This window comes from Anser anser (assembly GCF_964211835.1).
Source record: "Anser anser genome assembly, chromosome: 3".
In the NCBI taxonomy this organism is placed as follows: Eukaryota; Metazoa; Chordata; class Aves; order Anseriformes; family Anatidae; genus Anser; species Anser anser.
In genome coordinates, this window is record NC_139722.1 from 23,457,165 (window position 1) to 23,475,428 (window position 18,264).

Sequence of the window (18,264 nt, forward strand, 5' to 3'; positions counted from 1 at the left end):
TTAAATTGTTTCTTATTTACTGTAAGTATCATTGAAGGTCAAAGAATACATACTAACTTGTTGGCAAATCTAACAGCTTAAATATTTTCCTCCTTTCAAAATTTATGCATAAAATTATAGATATTTTTGATGTAATGTGTTTGCTAACTCTAACAGAGTAAAAAAAAAAACAAAACAAAAACCCTTTATTTCCATAAATGTATAATTTAACTTTTTCAAACAACATGGAAAGCAGCATATTGTGTAGCACACAGGTCAGAAATTTTAGAAACATTTATTCTCCTCTTTTCATTTAACTCATTTTGTATACTTTTAACTATGTATCTTAGGGTGAAACTGTCTATGGTTTGGGACACAACGTTTAGAAAAAATAAAGTAAACAGGGAAGTTTCAAATGCATTATTAAGAGTCTAGTAAACTCTGGAAGCAAATTTTCTTATGCAGAAATAATGACTGAAAGCTTATTAGTGCCCTTTACTTCTGAATGACATCACTTACAGAGAAGGTTTTAAATAATACTCCTGCTCTCCTACGTTGTATTAATTCATACTTTTTGTATGTTCATGAGCAGATATACCTTACATACTTTAGAGCTAGACATATAAGGATTCAATGACTGAGTCAAAGACAACGGTACAATGGCACAACAATACAATGGTACGATGGTCTCCTTGCAGTCCTACCCTCAGTGTTTAACACTTCAGTCACAGGATCATGTGACTGAGCACACATACTCAGTTTTACAATATTGATCTTATTATACTGTATACATGGGGACTATTACTTTAGCCCTGAATATGTGTGTGATTAGTTCCATATAAATTGTTTTTTTTATATACATTTCAGTATATTTATATATATATTATTATTCAGTGTAATTGTTCACATAAACAGCGGTTAAGGTCATAAAATGATGCATTAGGTGGTGTGAGTGAAAAAAGAAAAATAAACAGAAAATATGAACACTAAATAATGTAAGATGTTATTAGGTAGCACTGGTGGGAACACTTAAAGGCCCTGAAGGAAACTCACGCATATACAAACCCATTTTGACTTGTTAGACAACGTTGATTAGATAATACTGGACATGGTTTTGCTATATACATAACAAGGAATAAGAAAACATACTGACACAAAGCAAGTCCAAACAATTCACCCTAGCTGTAGCTATCTGCACAAGTATATAGATTAAAATAACATAATCTTTTGCTAAAGACAGAGGAAGTTGTAAAACGAGAAACAATTCACAAAGATAAGAATAATATATGTAAATATTGCATATAATACTGCATTTGAGATACAAAAATATTTACGTACTTGAAAACTGAATGGAGAAGCCTGATTTGCTGATGAAGAAGTCACTGTCAAACTGTAATGTCAATGAGTTGAAAGTGCTGTGAATATCCTCTGGAAGGGCTGAGCCACTCCATTCTTTAAGCAATATGCTGCTTTCAATGGGCCCATCCCACACCTTCAAGATATCATGAGCAACCTCAGTGTCAAAAACGATAAAATGCAGGCTGCAAAGAAAAAGTAAAAGCCCTGTACATTACTGATTACACACAATTACATAAAACTCCAAGTAATCATTTCCAAGCTGTTCTTAGTTTTGAAATGCTGTTTCTGTTTCAGGACTCAAGAAGGCTTGGTTGTTGTTCAGGTTGTCCTGAAGCATTACCCATTTTTCCTGTTGAGTTAGCTATCTCATAAGAGAGATACTGTTCTGCCCTATAAATGCTTTAATTACAAAAAACACCACTATGATACAGTACTTGTTCTATAAATTAACCTCTTTTTATCATAGATATTTTAAATGATAAGAGCTATAATTTCATCAAAGATTTCCTTTATTTATTCAGTTGAGGATACCGAGAACACAGATTGAACTGAATTATATGCAACTGAAAAAAGCAGTAGCTACTGGACATAGCATAGGAAATTCAGTCAGTATGGCATTTGTTTTTCTTTACAAAAAGTAAAAAATGTATTAATCCATCTTTGGCTTATGCCAACATTCGTAAAACATTAAATTACTATATTGGAATACTCCAATTTTTATTTATCTCCAGATGAAATATTAGATTTAGAAAGATGTTCAGGAATGCTATGTTATTAGTCAAAACCTGTACATTGACTTCAAGTTCTGACTGTATATTTTTAACATTGAAGAAATTGAATAGCTAAATATAAAAACTCCTTTTTTACTTTAAATGCTCATGTGTTGATATTTCTTAATTACATTTGTCCACATAAAATAAATAATGAAATAGGTTACTATTTGTTAACTTTTTGCACAAAATAACAAAATAGCTGATCTGCTCAAGTAATACATCTCAGTTATATATCATTAATTATATTAGTATCAAGAATCTTTTATTAATGACAGCAATTAAAATTATATTGATTAGATTTTTTTTGTTTTGTTACATTCTTGTTTTAATCACAACTTTCTGTTAGCAATGGACAAATCAGCTTGAATATTAAAAGAATCTGACATTTCAAAGTTTTGAATGTGTGCTACTACAGGAAAACTGAGCTGAAAGAATCTTTAAATATTCATATTCCTTCCACTTTGAGTGATTCAGCTACATGTCAACTGCAGAGTATGACAATCTTTCTTGTCAATATAAACTGATGAGGAAAAACTGTTTTCAAAGTTCTTGTATTACCTCTTTCCTTTTGCCCGAGTTCTTGAGTCTTTCCATTAGTTTTCCATAAATTATTACAGAAATAAAAATGTAGATTCTTGGCATGTCTCTGCAGTTCTTAGCATGTACTTTTATTGTGTTCATTAGTCATCATTTGTGCTTCCCTTTAGTAATTTTCTTATTTCTTCTTTTTTCTGTTATGCTGCCTAGTCCATGTGGAGAAATCTACCAGTCCTTATGTATTAAGCATTCTCTCAGTCCTGTGCAAATTTCTTTTTAAAGCCTCGTTATTTCTCTTAAATTTGATTATTCTCAAAGTCTTCTGAGATGTTGATGGTCTTACCTCAACTGATTATGGGGAAAATATGATACTTGTATACTTCAAAATGTTATAAATTTTAATAACAATATGATAGAAGAGAGCAGGAATAAAAGATGAAAACCTGTCAGAGTTGTATACAAAGGGCTTATCTTCTCTTATGCTGCTGTTCTTGTCAAATCCTCATCACATCAAAGCATCCATGACAAAGTCTCCTACTAGATAACCAACAATGTCCAAGATGCCTGATGTCCAAGCACTCCTGGCAGAGACTCAGGCACTTTAGGTTTGCTTGAAGTAATTTATTCAAGAAAAAAATTGTTGAATAATTATATTATATTTACAACAAATTGTTACATTGAATGTGACAGTAAGATATAAAAAAAATGGCATTACAATGACTCAAGGGAAGAATTTTGAAACCACAGCTGACAGCTTGGCATTTTAGCTTGTTTACAGTTAGAAAAAGCCATAGCAGTGCAACACAGATGATTTATAGGCTATACTATCTATCGGAATTCACAGTTAAGAATTAGATGCCTAGATGTCCCCTGTACAATTTAGTTACTCAGGTTCCCTAGAGGAGTGGTACTCATAAATGCCAGCATGACAAGCATCAACTTTATTACTATAAGGAGGAGTTAGTAAACAAAAAATTTGTAGAAGAGTGTGAGTATATAAGGCATAGAATATAATTTACAAAATACTAAAGTCAACAATAAATACTGAAATTAAACATGTACCTTATTGTCTTTCCTGGATCTGCCTCAATAATCCAAGTGCAATGAAGATTATTGTCATACGGTGCTGGGTAACCTGGGGACAAAATGCGTCCTGATGTGGCAGCATGAATTCGTCCACCACACTCAGCTACAAAATAAATAAGGATTGCGTTTATTACTTTTAAGTAGACCATAATACTTGCACTACTTGCACTTCCTTTTTTTTTTTTTTTTTCTGTTTCATATCTCTACATCTTCTAACAAGGTAACAGGTAACATAATATCTCTGAAGTAACCTTATAAACCAGTACATTTGCATACAAACCAGGATACGTATACAAGTTAAAAACGCACATATAATAATCTCTTTCCTGACTTGCTATAAAGTAATAAATCATACTTATGTGATTAAGATTTTTTACAGAAAAGAGTATTTCAATTTGAACTGAGACTACAGAAGCACAATTTTAGCATCAGCAAGACAGCAAAGTGTTTGGAGTTCTCAGAAATATCTAATTGAACATGTTTGTTTTTTCCTAAGTAACATTGAATGCTGAAATTCAGAATTTACACACTTTCATTTTGTAATTAAAATCACTTTCTCACTTGTCCTAATATCAAAATGCTTTCAGTTTAATGGTTTAAACTTATTTCTATATATCTTTAATTAAATAATAAAGCAGTTAGGTATTGCCTTGCAATTTCCTTAGGTATTAAAAAATTGAAATGCCATATGCCCATAGGTGAGACAGTAGTCAGAAAGCTATAATTTGAAAGTATGAACTGTCTGGTTTTAACCATTTCTACTATCACTACTGTCTTAACTTTTTGGAGAGACCTATTGCATCGCAAAGAATCCAGAATCAAATGATGCTTACTTTGCTTGTTTAGAGCATCATGCCATTATCTGGCCAGTATGAAGTAGTGCCCTAATGTAAGTGGAACTCTGTGTAACAGTCAAGTGCCACTGAATCAAAAAGAATCAGTAACTCCACAGTTAAATAACGTCCCTGAAGTCCTACCTCAGCTACCCTAACAGCTTTGCTTCACAAGTAATGGCACTAAAAAAATACTACCGGGGGAAACTGTTCAGGCACAGCTGTCTATCACAGTGTAAGACACAGATGATGGAACAAACATGGCAGTGGAACCAAATAATTTATTAGCAACAACTCCTAACAAAATACATGCAACTGAGTTATTGCTGACAACCAAATTGTTACACAGATGGAAAATAACTGCAGAGGAAACAAGGTGAGTGATTTACTTAGCTATCCTGCTGTTTTGGTCACTCAGATCACTACATATTATTTGTGAAACCACAGCGGAAAGCTATTTCTTCAAATATCTGTTGTCTAAGTTTTCAGGTAATTTCAATTATATGAATTGCAATAATCACCATGACAGATAACTGCATATAAATTATTGATACGCTATTGTATTTACCGAAGAACTCAGAATAACTCAGTGAAACCAAACTTATTTAAACTCAAACTAATTGACATATTTGCTTTAAAATTCTAAGACTTTTTCAGAAACAGAATACATGTTGTGAACTTCAGGGGGATATGTTATGTTCACTGGAGAAAAAAGTAAAGTTTCAAACATGATTCTGACAAAAAAAAAAATCCAAAAAGGTAGTTTTCAATATGCAGAAATGGGCATACTGTAAAATCACCATCTTAAAGAATATACTATATAAAATAAATAATTATAACTAATAGAATTGAACTATCAATCAAAAAAGACCTATAATCGTCTAAAGATGGAATTCCAGGAATTCATTTTGTTTCTTTGCTATGGCTTACAAAATGAAAATGAATGCCGATCAATACAGCAATGTATCATTGAAGATTACTAGGTGTAGAATATGCTGAATATGTGCATTTATGGGCTTGATCTTTTCTGTAAATGAGATTGCAATGATTGTAAAGACAATGATGAATGTAAAAGTCACTGAAGACAACAGTAAATATCAAATGTTGATCCAAGATTCGGCAAGCAAAAAAGAATAGATCTGTACAATCAGGAAGATATTAAGAAAGTGTGTGTCTAGGTAAGAAAGTGATCTTTGAAAGTTCATGACAACTTAAGAAAAAGTATGAAAAGGAAGCCAGTCAAATCAGAGAAGGAAGAGAGAACAGATAGCATGGTATAAAACTGCAAAAAGAAAAGATCACATATCTAAAGCTTATTAAGTAAATAAAGAGAATGAAATAATCCGCAGAAGCCTAGCTGAATTTTTGGGAATCTTCATGATAAGTTTTCCTTTGTGCAGAACAGCAGGGAAAAAAAATGTAACAATTCAATGCAGTTAACAGACTGGTTTAGAAAGATGCACTCTTAGAAGACTTTTAGAAAGAATTCAGAGAAAATGGTCACCATTTGAGAGCCAGAGAAGTTATACTTGGATGGTCACAGTAAATGGTTTCTTATATACAGCATATACCATTATCATATAAAGTACAGAAAGATTTTTTTTTTCCTGAAACTACAGCAGAAATCTTCCACTATCACAATCCATATTACCTATGCAAGCAGGCAAAGGTTTGTCCCAGACTCTCCGATCTCCACTTAAGCAGGTCATAAGACCACTTCCATGCATTGTATAGCCAGGATTACAGCTATATAAAATGACAGTGTCTATGAAATGTCCTTCATCTCGGATCTTGTAACCATAATTTGGTATGCCAGGATCTTCACACTTCACTAGGTCAAAACCTGAAAACAGAAGTGGGAAGGGAAAAGAAGAAATAAAGACACATAGATATCAAATATAAAACAAAGTATAATGCCAGTGACCTTCTTTCTTGTCTTGATGCAAATAATGTTCTCATGATTCACTTAGATTAGATGTATCCACAGTGACCAAAGATAAATCATATACAAACTGGGGAAATCAGAAAATTGAAACACCAAGAACTAATTATTGATATGATATTGATTGCAGCATTATTTTATTGAAGAAACAGTATTATTCACACTGTCACACTAACAGATTAGTGAGAAATTAATTACTTATATCACTTTATTCTTGAAATTTTATTTATTTATTTATTATTCAGAGGAAAGGAAGCAGTATTGACCCTGTATTTGGTACTGAGTAGAAGATTCTCCTCCTTATCTAATCTCCATACCAAATCCATCACACCATAGTGGAAATTCAGGAAGCAAAAACAAAGGGTGTTTCATCCACTCTAGTGTCCTAGTCCACGGCTTCCGCTTCTCCTCTGCTGAAAACGAATAAATAATATTATACTCATTTTTGACTAGCATTCCCCTTATTGGGCCGTTAACATGTGAAAGAGATAAACAGTTTCCTTTATGCTCCCTGGCATAAGCAGTTCTACTCTGAGCAGGTACAATTGTTTCCCTATTTTACCCTTTCTTATCTGTGTTTTCTCCATACAGCAGTGCTAACTTGTAAAGGCAAAGCTCTCCTTTTGCCTTGAGGTCCAGTTCTGGGAGCTTTATAAAAAGTGGTTCCAAATTCATCTTTCTCAACTGCTGCCAGATTTTAGGATTCTTCCTTTATTATTGTCATGTGCCCAGCCCAAGTAATTCCAACTCTACAAATGTTTTCTCTTTTGCAGTCCTTATTTTACCGAACAGCTGCTGTCATACTTCATTATGGACTTCTAAATCAGGCTGCTGGTGTTCCTTTTAGTTTCCTGTTTGCAGCTCATTTTCTACATTAGGTCTTTCACTAATTAGGAGACAATCAGATGTCTTTATGGTAAATAACTTATTGATAGATAATCTTTCATAATTTAAAAAATGCACAAAATAGAGTTGGTATCCTATTTTTCTCATTGTCTTTTTCCTGAAAATGAAAAGATCAGCCTCAGCTGGAAAAATGGCAAGGAGACTAATACCTTGCTCTTCCTCCTGTACGGATACTAAACCTGTATAACAACTGAGTCCTCTGAAAACAAACATTGCCTGTTTTCTTGTCTACATTTCTGTTCAATATGCATTACCTTAACTAAATACACGATACCAAACTATTTAGCATCATTTGTAGCTTTGTGGAATTTGTGCAATTCTCCACTCCCTGTAAATCTCACAGATAAATTATCGAAATTTGTATTGAAATTCCTGTGTAGGAAAGGGGAAAAATATCACTGAAATGATGACTTTGTTCATGATGCAGTGAGAAGGCTGCCTCTCCTCTCCTCTCCTCAGTATAATTTGTCTGAATTACAGAATTTCCTATCAAAATAAAAGAATCCTACATGCCTACTTTACTCTTTCCATCTTGTAGGATTTGGGTTTTGATGCCAGCCTTTATAAATAAAGGTGAGTCTATAACTTTCCGGGGACTCCTAGAAAATACTGGGATATAATACTCTTTTATTTTATTTTTTTCAAAGTACCTTACTGCTTTTCTATTCCTAAACTGGACAGAAAGATTGGGGTGATTTACTTGTTAGAACTCAAGCTGCTAAAGATCAGAGGACTAAATCTGAACTACTTAGCTTAGGCTATTTTCATAGTACAGAAATAAGAATCTCAAAACACCAACTCTTATTTAGATAGTTGTCTAAGATCAGTCAGTACAATCAGCTTCTGGAAAAAAAACAACAACAACAAAAAAACTATTTTCAGCCTTCACTGTAAAGTGAGCCTAGGTTGTTCATACAGTAGGCTATCTCAGAATTTTAATTATCTAGAGAAAAGGGATCCCACCCAAAATGAAAGCTGTTCCATCACATAAACGCTGTATTTGTATCTGCTCCCATATGTTAAGAAATGTCAAGCACCAAGAAAAATTAGCATGCTCTGACCACAACCATGCACTGTTAATTACCTTTCAAAATGGCATGGCTATCAACAAGCATGACAGCTCCTGAGAGCTGTCTTTAGCTCACACTGTCTGCTACCTTGTGCTTGAGATTTTCTGGGAGAGTGCTAGATCCAAGCTAACAGCACACTAGGATTTATCCTAATATTTCATAAGTCTAGACAATCACTTTCCTCATGCACACTCATGCCCTGACAATATTTAGTTTACTTGCAGATGTGTAGCCTATGTGTCAGAAAGAGTATGCATAATCACAGGTTGTTTTAATAAAAGGAAAATTACATCTTATAAGTACAAAGGGATTATAGAGATTTAGCATTATTCCCTTGCTAAAAGATTGTCTCTGTGTGAAAATTTGTACATGCCTGTAATTTCACTTTGCTGCCAAAAAAAAGAAATAAGCAAACATACTCAGTTTACAGACAAAAGAGGTGGCATTCATTTTAACTAGCTCTCAACACTGATTATATAAAGTCTTATCTAAACCAGTTGTCTTTTAGATTTAATAGTCACTTATAGGGTATGATTAATCCCATCCTAAAGTAAATGCCTAAAATAGATTGGATGAACTGTGCAATTCTAGAAAGCTCTATTTCTCTTCATTCACTATAAAAAGAGACAAGGTGATTAGGTCATTCAGATGAACTGAACTTCATAAGAAATAGCTATATTTCATCATTTGATTAAACATACAAAGACATTCATTTAAAATAACGGAACATGTAAGTGGTTTGACAGATAATGTGATGATATTTTAATGCCGATTTGACAGCATGAGCTAATGTAACATTATTTCTCTGCCACTGATTTTAGATCCTTTCCCATCCTTTAGTAGGTATGACATTTGGTTATCAGATTCTGATAACAGAAGATTCTGATTGACAGAAGAAGATTCCCTGATCAAAAAATCTACTTGTGTGTGGTGAAATAACTTTTCTGTATGAATGATATATAGTGAGAAAGCCACACAAGCGACTGATTCTTCTCTACTTCCTACCACAAAGAATAAATGGTTGTTAGGGAGAGGTAGTAAGTAAGTTAGGGAGAGGTACTGGTAAAAGACCAGTAAACACATTTGGGCGAAATGAAAAAACTGCTGGACAAACAAGTCCTTCTGGTCTGCTACATAGCCATCCTCACTACTGAAGAAGTAGTCAAAGCTGGGATAAACTTATTCTGACTTCCTATCATTTTATGCATTCCATTTAGCATTCATTTTTGTACAAATGTGTAAATATAAATGAAGTGATGCCAGATTTCTTCTTCTCCTTTTTGCAGTGCTGCTTCCGTAGGATGATGATTTTATAAAGAGCACTAGATCTCCTCATTCATCAGAAAAAGGGCTTCCTGTGAAGTGTGCCTTTCTCTTTTGCAATAATGATCCCTGAAGACTCCTGAAAAAACTCAGTATTGCTAAGAGTTAAAGAAAATCCTGCCCCAAGTTTCAGTTTGACAGAAGACTGCCTGCCATCACTTTCTCTGTTCTTGCTTTGGAATTGGACTAAGTAGCAAGAAAGATCTGTTTTTCATTTAGCTTATTAATAGTTCACATTATTGCAACACTCAATTGTACCTCTATCTATTCAATTATCATAGAAATTTTCAACTTACTTTGCTTTGTAGATTGCTACAAGTTTTCCAAAGTGAGTTACAGTACTGTAAAAATTATTCCTATTGAAAATAAGCAAGCTTCTCTCCATTACATTGTCAGACTCTGTTGTAGGAAGTCCATGAGTCCCCATGGATTGCAGGTTGACATTCACCTTACTTCTATGTTAGAGGACTATAACTGAATTAATATAATCTGATACAATGATACGAAATTAATCATGAAATGACCTTGATATTACTTATTTACATTGAAAAACAAAACAAAACAAAAAACTAAACTTCTGTTCTAAAACAGTATTGTTTTGAAGATAGAAATTCAAAATATAAATAGAGGCTTGACATTTAAGAAAAAAAAACCTGTTTGTTTTTGTTTATTTTAAGCCTAAAATCCTTGACCTGTAAAAATGAGTTACTAGCCTTTGGCATTAACTTGACTAACTTGGTACTGAAATTACTTCTATAATATTAAATATGTATTATGCCTGTATCATACTATTCTTATGTATATAACATAGCACACACTTGTTAAAATATATTGATTTGCATTACAGAAGTTTGTGTATGTTTGTGTAGGTTTATAACTATATACAAAAAATAAAGTATCATATGCCTAGAACTTATATAATGTAAAATTAAACTAATAGTGCAATAGTGGGAGACTAAACTAGATAATTATGTCCTGACTCTTCCTCTTTCACCTCAGACTGGTCTAGATTAATCAGATCAAAAATTAATGAAAATCTAGTAGATTTTCACATTTACATTTTCAATGTGAATATCATAAATGTAGATGAAGTCTCTCTAAATCTAGCACACTTTTAGAGATCTTCTTAAAGCATCGTGCTCCAAAAGTGTAAAGACTTTTTCATGGATCAACAGCACAAGCCAAAGGTGAATCGTGCTTCTTTAACAGCCTCTTACTCTACAAATACCTGCTGAAACTTTATTTCATAGAATCATTGAATGGTTTGGGTTGGAAGGAGCCTTAAAGACCACCCAATTCCAACCCTCCTGCCATGACCAGGGACACCTCCCACCAGACCAGGTTGCTCAAAGCCCCATCCAGCCTGGCCTTGAACACCTCCAGGGATGGGGCATCCACAGCTTCTCTGGGCAACCTGTTCCAGTGCCTCACCATCCTCTGAGTGAAGAATTTCTTCCTAACGTTTAATCTAAATCTCCCTTCTTTTAGTTTAAAACCATTCTCCCTTGCCCTATCATTATCTGTCTGAGCAAAATGTCACTCTCCATCTTTTTTAAAAGCCCCCGTTAAGCACTGAAAGTCAGCAATGAGGTTTTCCAGAGCCTTCTCTTCTCTAGGCTGAACATCCCCAGCTCTCAGCCTTTCCTTATACAAGAGGTGCTCCAGCCCTCTGATTAGCTTCATTGCCCTCCTCTGGACCCACTCTAACAGCTCCACATCCTTCATGTGCTGGGGGCCCCAGACCTGTACACAGCACTCCAGGTGGGGCCTCACAAGAGTAGAGCAGAGGGGGACAATCACCTCCCTTGCCTTGCTGGCCACTCTTCTGTTGGGGCAGCCCAGGATGCAGTTGGCCTTCTGGGCTGCAAGTGCACACTGTTGGGTCATGTTGAGCTTTTGGCTGGCTCATGTCAGCGGTATTTCTATATCTCTAAATGATAGAATACCTACACAAGTTATACATATGCAAAAACAGCTTAGCAAAGACACTGTGTCTGTCTACACAGCAGTACACATAGGAATTTCTCAACTTGTACATGTTTCTTGGGGCATGAAGTTCCTTACAGAAATGTATTGCTTTTTAAAATCTTATTTTGAGACTGTGAGAGCATTTTTATCAATAACGGAGTTAAAATTTTCTTTCAGTCTATTTTCTACTCAAATCCAATCAAATACTTGTTTAGGAGTAAAGTGTTATTTTATAAGCTGATTGTAGAGAACATAACCACTCACTGTCCTTGGTATCAGAATTCAATTTCCTATTTCATACACACCCAATAGAGAAAAAAAAATCAACATGCAAATAAAAATATCTAACTGGAAGCAAAAACATAAGACCTAAAATGTAAATATCCTTGGGACACTAAACACTCCAGTACTTGCTGTTTTATTTATATTATTCAGATATTCATAACAGAATTTACCTTGGAAAATAAATATTGATTTTAATGCCTTCTAGTTATTGCTAATTCAGGAAAAGTCCAGTGGTACTCTGATTTTTTAGGGTTGATTTCACAATATTACACCTAGAAAAAAATACTGGGTACATTCACTATGACAAAATGAAGAGTATAATTGCTTTATGTATCGGAATAATAAGTTATTCCCTGTAAGGTTAAGCAGCATAACAATTGCTGGCTTTCATACCAAATTTTCAAAATGCCACTTCAAATACTGTAGAAAAAAATGTAAGGATGGCAGTTTATAACTTGTGGCCAAGAGTTCACTACACTTTTCCACTACCAATTCTTTGCAATAATTCTATACAAATGTAGTCCATATGTTTTCAGGCAAGTTGCCTTTCCAATTCTTCTCATCCAATTTCTTCCCCTTTCCAACAGGTACAAAACTGATGCTCTTGTACATGACCTGGTGTCGTTTGTCATATTGTTCTGAAATCCGATGAAATGTGGCAAACAGACCTTCAGTGTTAAAGTAGATGCTGCAAACGTTTGCAGAAGGAAATATGGTCATAAGTTCCCTAGACTCACAGTGTTCAGGTTTACTTGACATTGAAACAAGCCAGTTGACAGAGAAATTCTGCCAATAATCTTAGTCTTGAGTAGGCTTATTGGATTGGCAGATTGCTGCCAATTATCTTATTCCTGAGGTTCATTATACAATTATGAGAGAAATGAATGGATATAAAACACCTAAATTAAAACCAAAACAGCCAGAATACATCTAAATGATTGGCTATCACCTCCTGACACTGTTTATCCAACATGATATGTTCTGTCATACTTGATATCGGTAATCAGGAATGTAGAAATACCCGTTGTCAGGGTAAAAATTATTGACATGTCTGTAATATATGTAGACTATTAATTATAAGTTCTTTCAATTCCATTTCATTATGATGGGTACTGTGGTTCTATCTACATTAGTGAGCAGTGCAGTACAGTACTCCTCCCCCTCTGCTTCAATCACTTGTTCAGACCCAGTACAGTTATTTTCACCTTTACACCCATTCTTTTACTCCCTATCTCTACCAATAAAACTAGTTGCTATTAGTTTGAAAACATACCAGCGGCTTCCTTGTGTAAACCAATAGCTAAATATTTTTCAGAAAAAATATTTTTAACTTAAAAAAGGTTAAACTTTTAATTTTTAAAGAACAAAACAAACATTAAACTATTTGGTGTTAAATATTAATTAGGGATTATACTGAAACCATTACATTCATCCGATTTGATCTAAACACAGTGCACAAAAATAAGATAAGCCCCTACAACTAATAATTTGTTTTACCAGCCAATACTTTGAAGAGATTCAAGAATCTCTACTCCTGATCATTTAAATGAATGCCACAGTAATAGACAGTGGCAAGACAGTTAATACATTTTCAAAAAGCAATACACAGATGAAATCTACATCTATATAAAAATTTTGTATTACTGCCTTGAAAATACACCAATCTTGTATTAGAAAGTATACAATAAATCATTTAACACAAAACAATGAAAATAAATGAAAGTTTAAAGATATGAAGGGCAAGATGGGGTGCAAAAATTGAAGATTGAAATACATTTTGAAATACATGAATACATTTTGACAATTAAAAATAGCAACAAGAACTAAAACATAGCACGATAAGAAAACTAATGTTGAAAAAATGAATAAATTAGGACAGGTCCTGAAAACATGATATATAGCATATCGATATAGCATATAGTATTAACATTGTGAATGTTCTCACATTATATGGGTAAATTTATGCTAATATTAATATTACTGTTTGTTTTAGAAGGCAAAATACTATTAAAGCAGCAATGCCATGAATCTCCATAAAACCTTACCACAAGAGAAGCCATGAGGGGCTAATTTGTCTGAATGCAAAAAAGTTTTTGTAGATGCTATATTAAGCACTACAGGACTAAAAGCACAACACATCCGACTCCAAATACTGTCTAATCATCTCTCATAGTACTCACTGTGTATGGACTATTACTCATTATGTATATATATTACTATAAATGTGTGGACTGAGTGGGCCCTAATCAGCAAAAACGTAATGCTGTCTTTTCATTTCAACTGGCTAAGACAGAGATCATGAATTATGTATAATGTATCTGCAGTTTGTCAAAGAGATGTGGTAAAATATTTGGGGATGACTCAAAAAAAAAAAAGGGCAAAATCACATATGTAAATCCTAAATACATGGGAATGTATTATTACATACATGGAAATAGTAATGTAGTTATAACAGATGTTTTAATATTAAGAAAGTACGATAATGTGAAAACATTGGAAAGATCAAGAACTCTGTTAGTGTTATCTAAATCTCAAGTAATTTAAGCTCATAAACACAATCTATGTTTTACACAGAATCATTTTTGAACTACCAAAGAGTAATTAAAAGTATGAAATGGTACTTCAGTTAATGTTCAGAGTCCATAATGCCTTTCTAAACGCCTGTAAATGTCAGCAAATACTCATTCAGCAGTTGTTGCATCTTAAACATCCATAACATAATAGATTTAATTAAATCAATGCAACTTCAAAATGAGAGTTTCTGGCATTCTCATTCTGGCTTGGAACCATTTATGTGTTATTGAAACCTACAGTTGTAGAGAAAAAAAGAATCTATATTATGTACGGGAAAATGTGCCAATTATAGAATCTCTACCTAACTAGAATGATAGAAAAGTCTATAGAAATAAAATAAAAGTGTTTGGATAATGTGACTATAATGACATATCAGACACTTGCACAAACTTTCAAAGAGCCTAGGAAGACAACCGAGTATGGACTAGGACAAAAGTAGATCCACTTCTTTCTGTTGGATATGTAACGATTTTGTAAGGCGGGCTGAAAAACGTTACTGTCTTTGTGACTGAATACTTTACATTCAAACACAGATCGTCTGAGGGAGACGAGAAGAACTATGTTTTTCAAGTACACTGATCTAACTCTATACACTTGTACGGCAGACTGAGTTCACAACAACTCTAACTTCAAGTGCCTGTAGAGAGATCTTCAGGAACGCTTCATGTCTAAGCCACATTTATAATCAGTGGGGAAATGGCTGATACAGTCAGTACTTTAAAATATTCTGTAGGTTACTTGTAGGAAGAGCACTGGTCTGAGATTTGGCCAGGGGGTAGAAAGGAAAAGAGAAATAACATGAACACAGACATTTTTTCTTGTGTTATTTAGTGTAAGGTACTTTGGTTTGTCACCCATGAAACCCTTCAGGCATTACAAATGCATTCCTTTCCTCATAGCCTTTTCTAGACTATTCATTCTTAAATGAAGTCACTGTGAACATAAAGGACAGATTGAAACATACAAGAAGATTTGTACAAGCTTATAAAAAACAGTATGACAGACAGGACTGAAAGTTGAAGACTCCCATCATCTGCAGCTGTGTTCATTCTTTCACACATTGACGGGGGGACAACGTGAACTTCATATAGGCTCGTGGTATTGATGCCCAACACTTCTGAAAATAAAGGTTTTAATGTACTGTGGCAAACACCTTAGATAATGAGAAACACATAAATACTGTCTAACTGTGATCACTGTCTTAACCAACTTTCCCCACCTAGGAAGTTTACAGAAGTGGAAGGAATAACAATAAATAGGATTATAGCATTCATCTTCCTTAATTACCTGTCTTCTGCATAGTCTTATTCTCTCTGCTTTCTATATGCATCCTTAATTCTGCTCATATATCATATACACATAGTTTTGGCAGGGTAATTTTGATACTATGCATAAACTTTTAAAGAATAATCTTAATTTTATTTTTAAATAACTTTCTTACACTTTTAGGTAATTAGAATGATTATTTTAATTAATGAAAAATTTGTTCACTATTTATTGCTGATCTTCAGCTGTAAAAAAAATAACTAGATTGTAGGGCAACAAGCTTAATCTGTTGAAATGTAAACAATTCTTTCACATAATGAAGAGAAGGGAGAAAACATTCATATTCCTATGTCTGAGCTGTTAAAATCCTTACAAGTAAATTCTGGTTAATATATATATATATTTTTTTGCCTGTTCAGCCTGGAGAAGAGGAGGCTGAGGGGGGACCTCATCGCAGTCTACAACTTCCTCACAAGGGGGAGCGGAGAGGCAGGTGACCTATTCTCAGTAATCACCAGTGATAGGACCCGCGGGAACGGTGTTAAGCTGATGCAGGGGAGGTTTAGGCTGGATGTCAGGAAGAGGGTCTTCACTGAGAGGATGGTCGCACACTGGAACAGGCTCCCCAGTGAAGCAGTCACTGCACCAAGCCTGTTTGAATTTAAGAAGCGATTGGACTGTGCACTTAGTCACATGGTCTAAACTTTTGGGCAGACCTGTGCGGTGCCAGGAGTTGGACTCCATGACCCTTATGGGTCCCTTCCAACTCAGGATATTCTATGATTCTGTGATTTTTTTTTCTTATATTTTTTTTTCCTGAAGCTGATTTTTTTCCTTATGTTTTATATAAACCATTCAATTTCAAAATAAAATAAATGGATAGAATTAACACATATCAGTGTTGCTTCTGTCTAACAGTATGAGAAGTATGAAACAGAACGATATGTTTACAGTTGTGTTGCTTAGATTTTCTAATTAGAATGAACAATGAGGCACCAAAAAGATCCTACAACTTTACATTTGAATTGCAGCACGAAGAGGTTGCAAGAAAGGTAATCATCCTAAATTCAGATCAACTACCTGACTTAAGGAACTGCTTATCAATAACACAATTGTCTGGATAATAATGGCAGGGGTTACCCTTTTGTCATATTCATTAACTGCAGCTTATCTTTCCCAAATGAGAGAGGGCTGAACCCAGAATTCTAAACTGAAAATAAACATTTTTCATCTAACATGAGGCCAAAGTAGGCAGGGAGGTAGCAGGAAAGAAGCAGATAATGGCATTTCTGTTCAAGTGTCCTAAGCTTTCAGACAGGAACTTTTGCTGGTTGGAAAATTCCTACAATTATAGCAGTGGTAAAATATATATATATATGTATGACAGGAATACTACTTTCTATTCATGTGAAACCTGGAAAAGAGCCTCCAACAGAAAATGATTTCTAGGGTAAGTCCTATGTGATGCTGAAGGGCATTCAACACTACAAGCCAACAGTCCTTCTGTTAAAGCAGAGGAAAAGTGAAAACTTTTGGAACAAATCCCAGCTAAAAAACAGTAAATCCAAGTGCACATAAATGTAATGGCAAAGTCTACGTATAATGGCTTCATAGAAATAGATTAGAAAAAAAAAATGAGAGAAAAAGTTCAGTTTGAGGGTTTAAAAAAGGTAAAAAACTTCTGTCCTTCAAGACACTTCACTGAAGAATTCATTGAAAATGTATGTTCCCATTAAGCTCTCAGAAATAATGCTTGAAATATGATCACCTTTGTAATATTAAAGTAATATAATCTTTAGGACAGCACTTCTGGGATTGTGAATTTAGTTGAAACCTGCTTGCAAATTTCAATCACATGCTAAAGCTAGGATGCATACAACAGCAGACCAAAACCAAATATTCCTTAGAAGCCTATCTGAATTAACATTACTGAAAATCTTAATTTCATATCCTAAAGATACGATTTGAATATAAATGTAAAACAACACATGCATATGGACTTCTATGGTGATCTCTGCTGAACCATCTCATTTTTTTTTCACCTTCAAAGCACAACAAGATTTTAAAAAGCAGCTCTTTTATTGATAATAGATGTGAATTACAGCAGGAAAACCTAGTGGTTTTAGATGAGATGAGAATCTGGCCCATACAAAGAAATGTGAAGAGTCCTTCGATGGGTTACAACTGGCACTTATCAAAACCAACCAAAACAACCTTTATCAAATTATATTTTTTACATGTTCTAATACACCTCACACCAAATCTTCTTCCCTTAATTGAAAACGAGAAACAGTTAATAACCTTCTTCTTTCTAATTCTATGTACAGAAGGGTAATACAGTGATTTAATGATGATAACACATA

The 18,264-nt window shown here is 34.0% G+C and overlaps 1 protein-coding gene and 1 long non-coding RNA gene across 15 annotated transcripts in view; one reads left to right on the top strand and one right to left on the bottom strand.

Moving 5' to 3' along the window:
* Positions 1-18,264, bottom strand: part of CSMD1 (CUB and Sushi multiple domains 1) — a 1,157,973-nt gene that overhangs the window by 214,038 nt on the left and 925,671 nt on the right. For all 14 annotated transcript variants that reach the window (XM_083828025.1, XM_083828026.1, XM_083828024.1 and 11 more), the window contains 3 exons: positions 6,219-6,410; positions 3,711-3,837; positions 1,318-1,520 (listed from right to left, as the gene is read on the bottom strand). In XM_083828025.1, the coding sequence (XP_083684151.1) occupies positions 1,318-1,520; positions 3,711-3,837; positions 6,219-6,410 (522 nt within the window). The remainder of the gene's footprint in view (positions 1-1,317; positions 1,521-3,710; positions 3,838-6,218; positions 6,411-18,264) is intronic.
* Positions 1-18,264, top strand: part of LOC310896118 — a 254,818-nt gene that overhangs the window by 110,128 nt on the left and 126,426 nt on the right. The window lies entirely within an intron of this gene.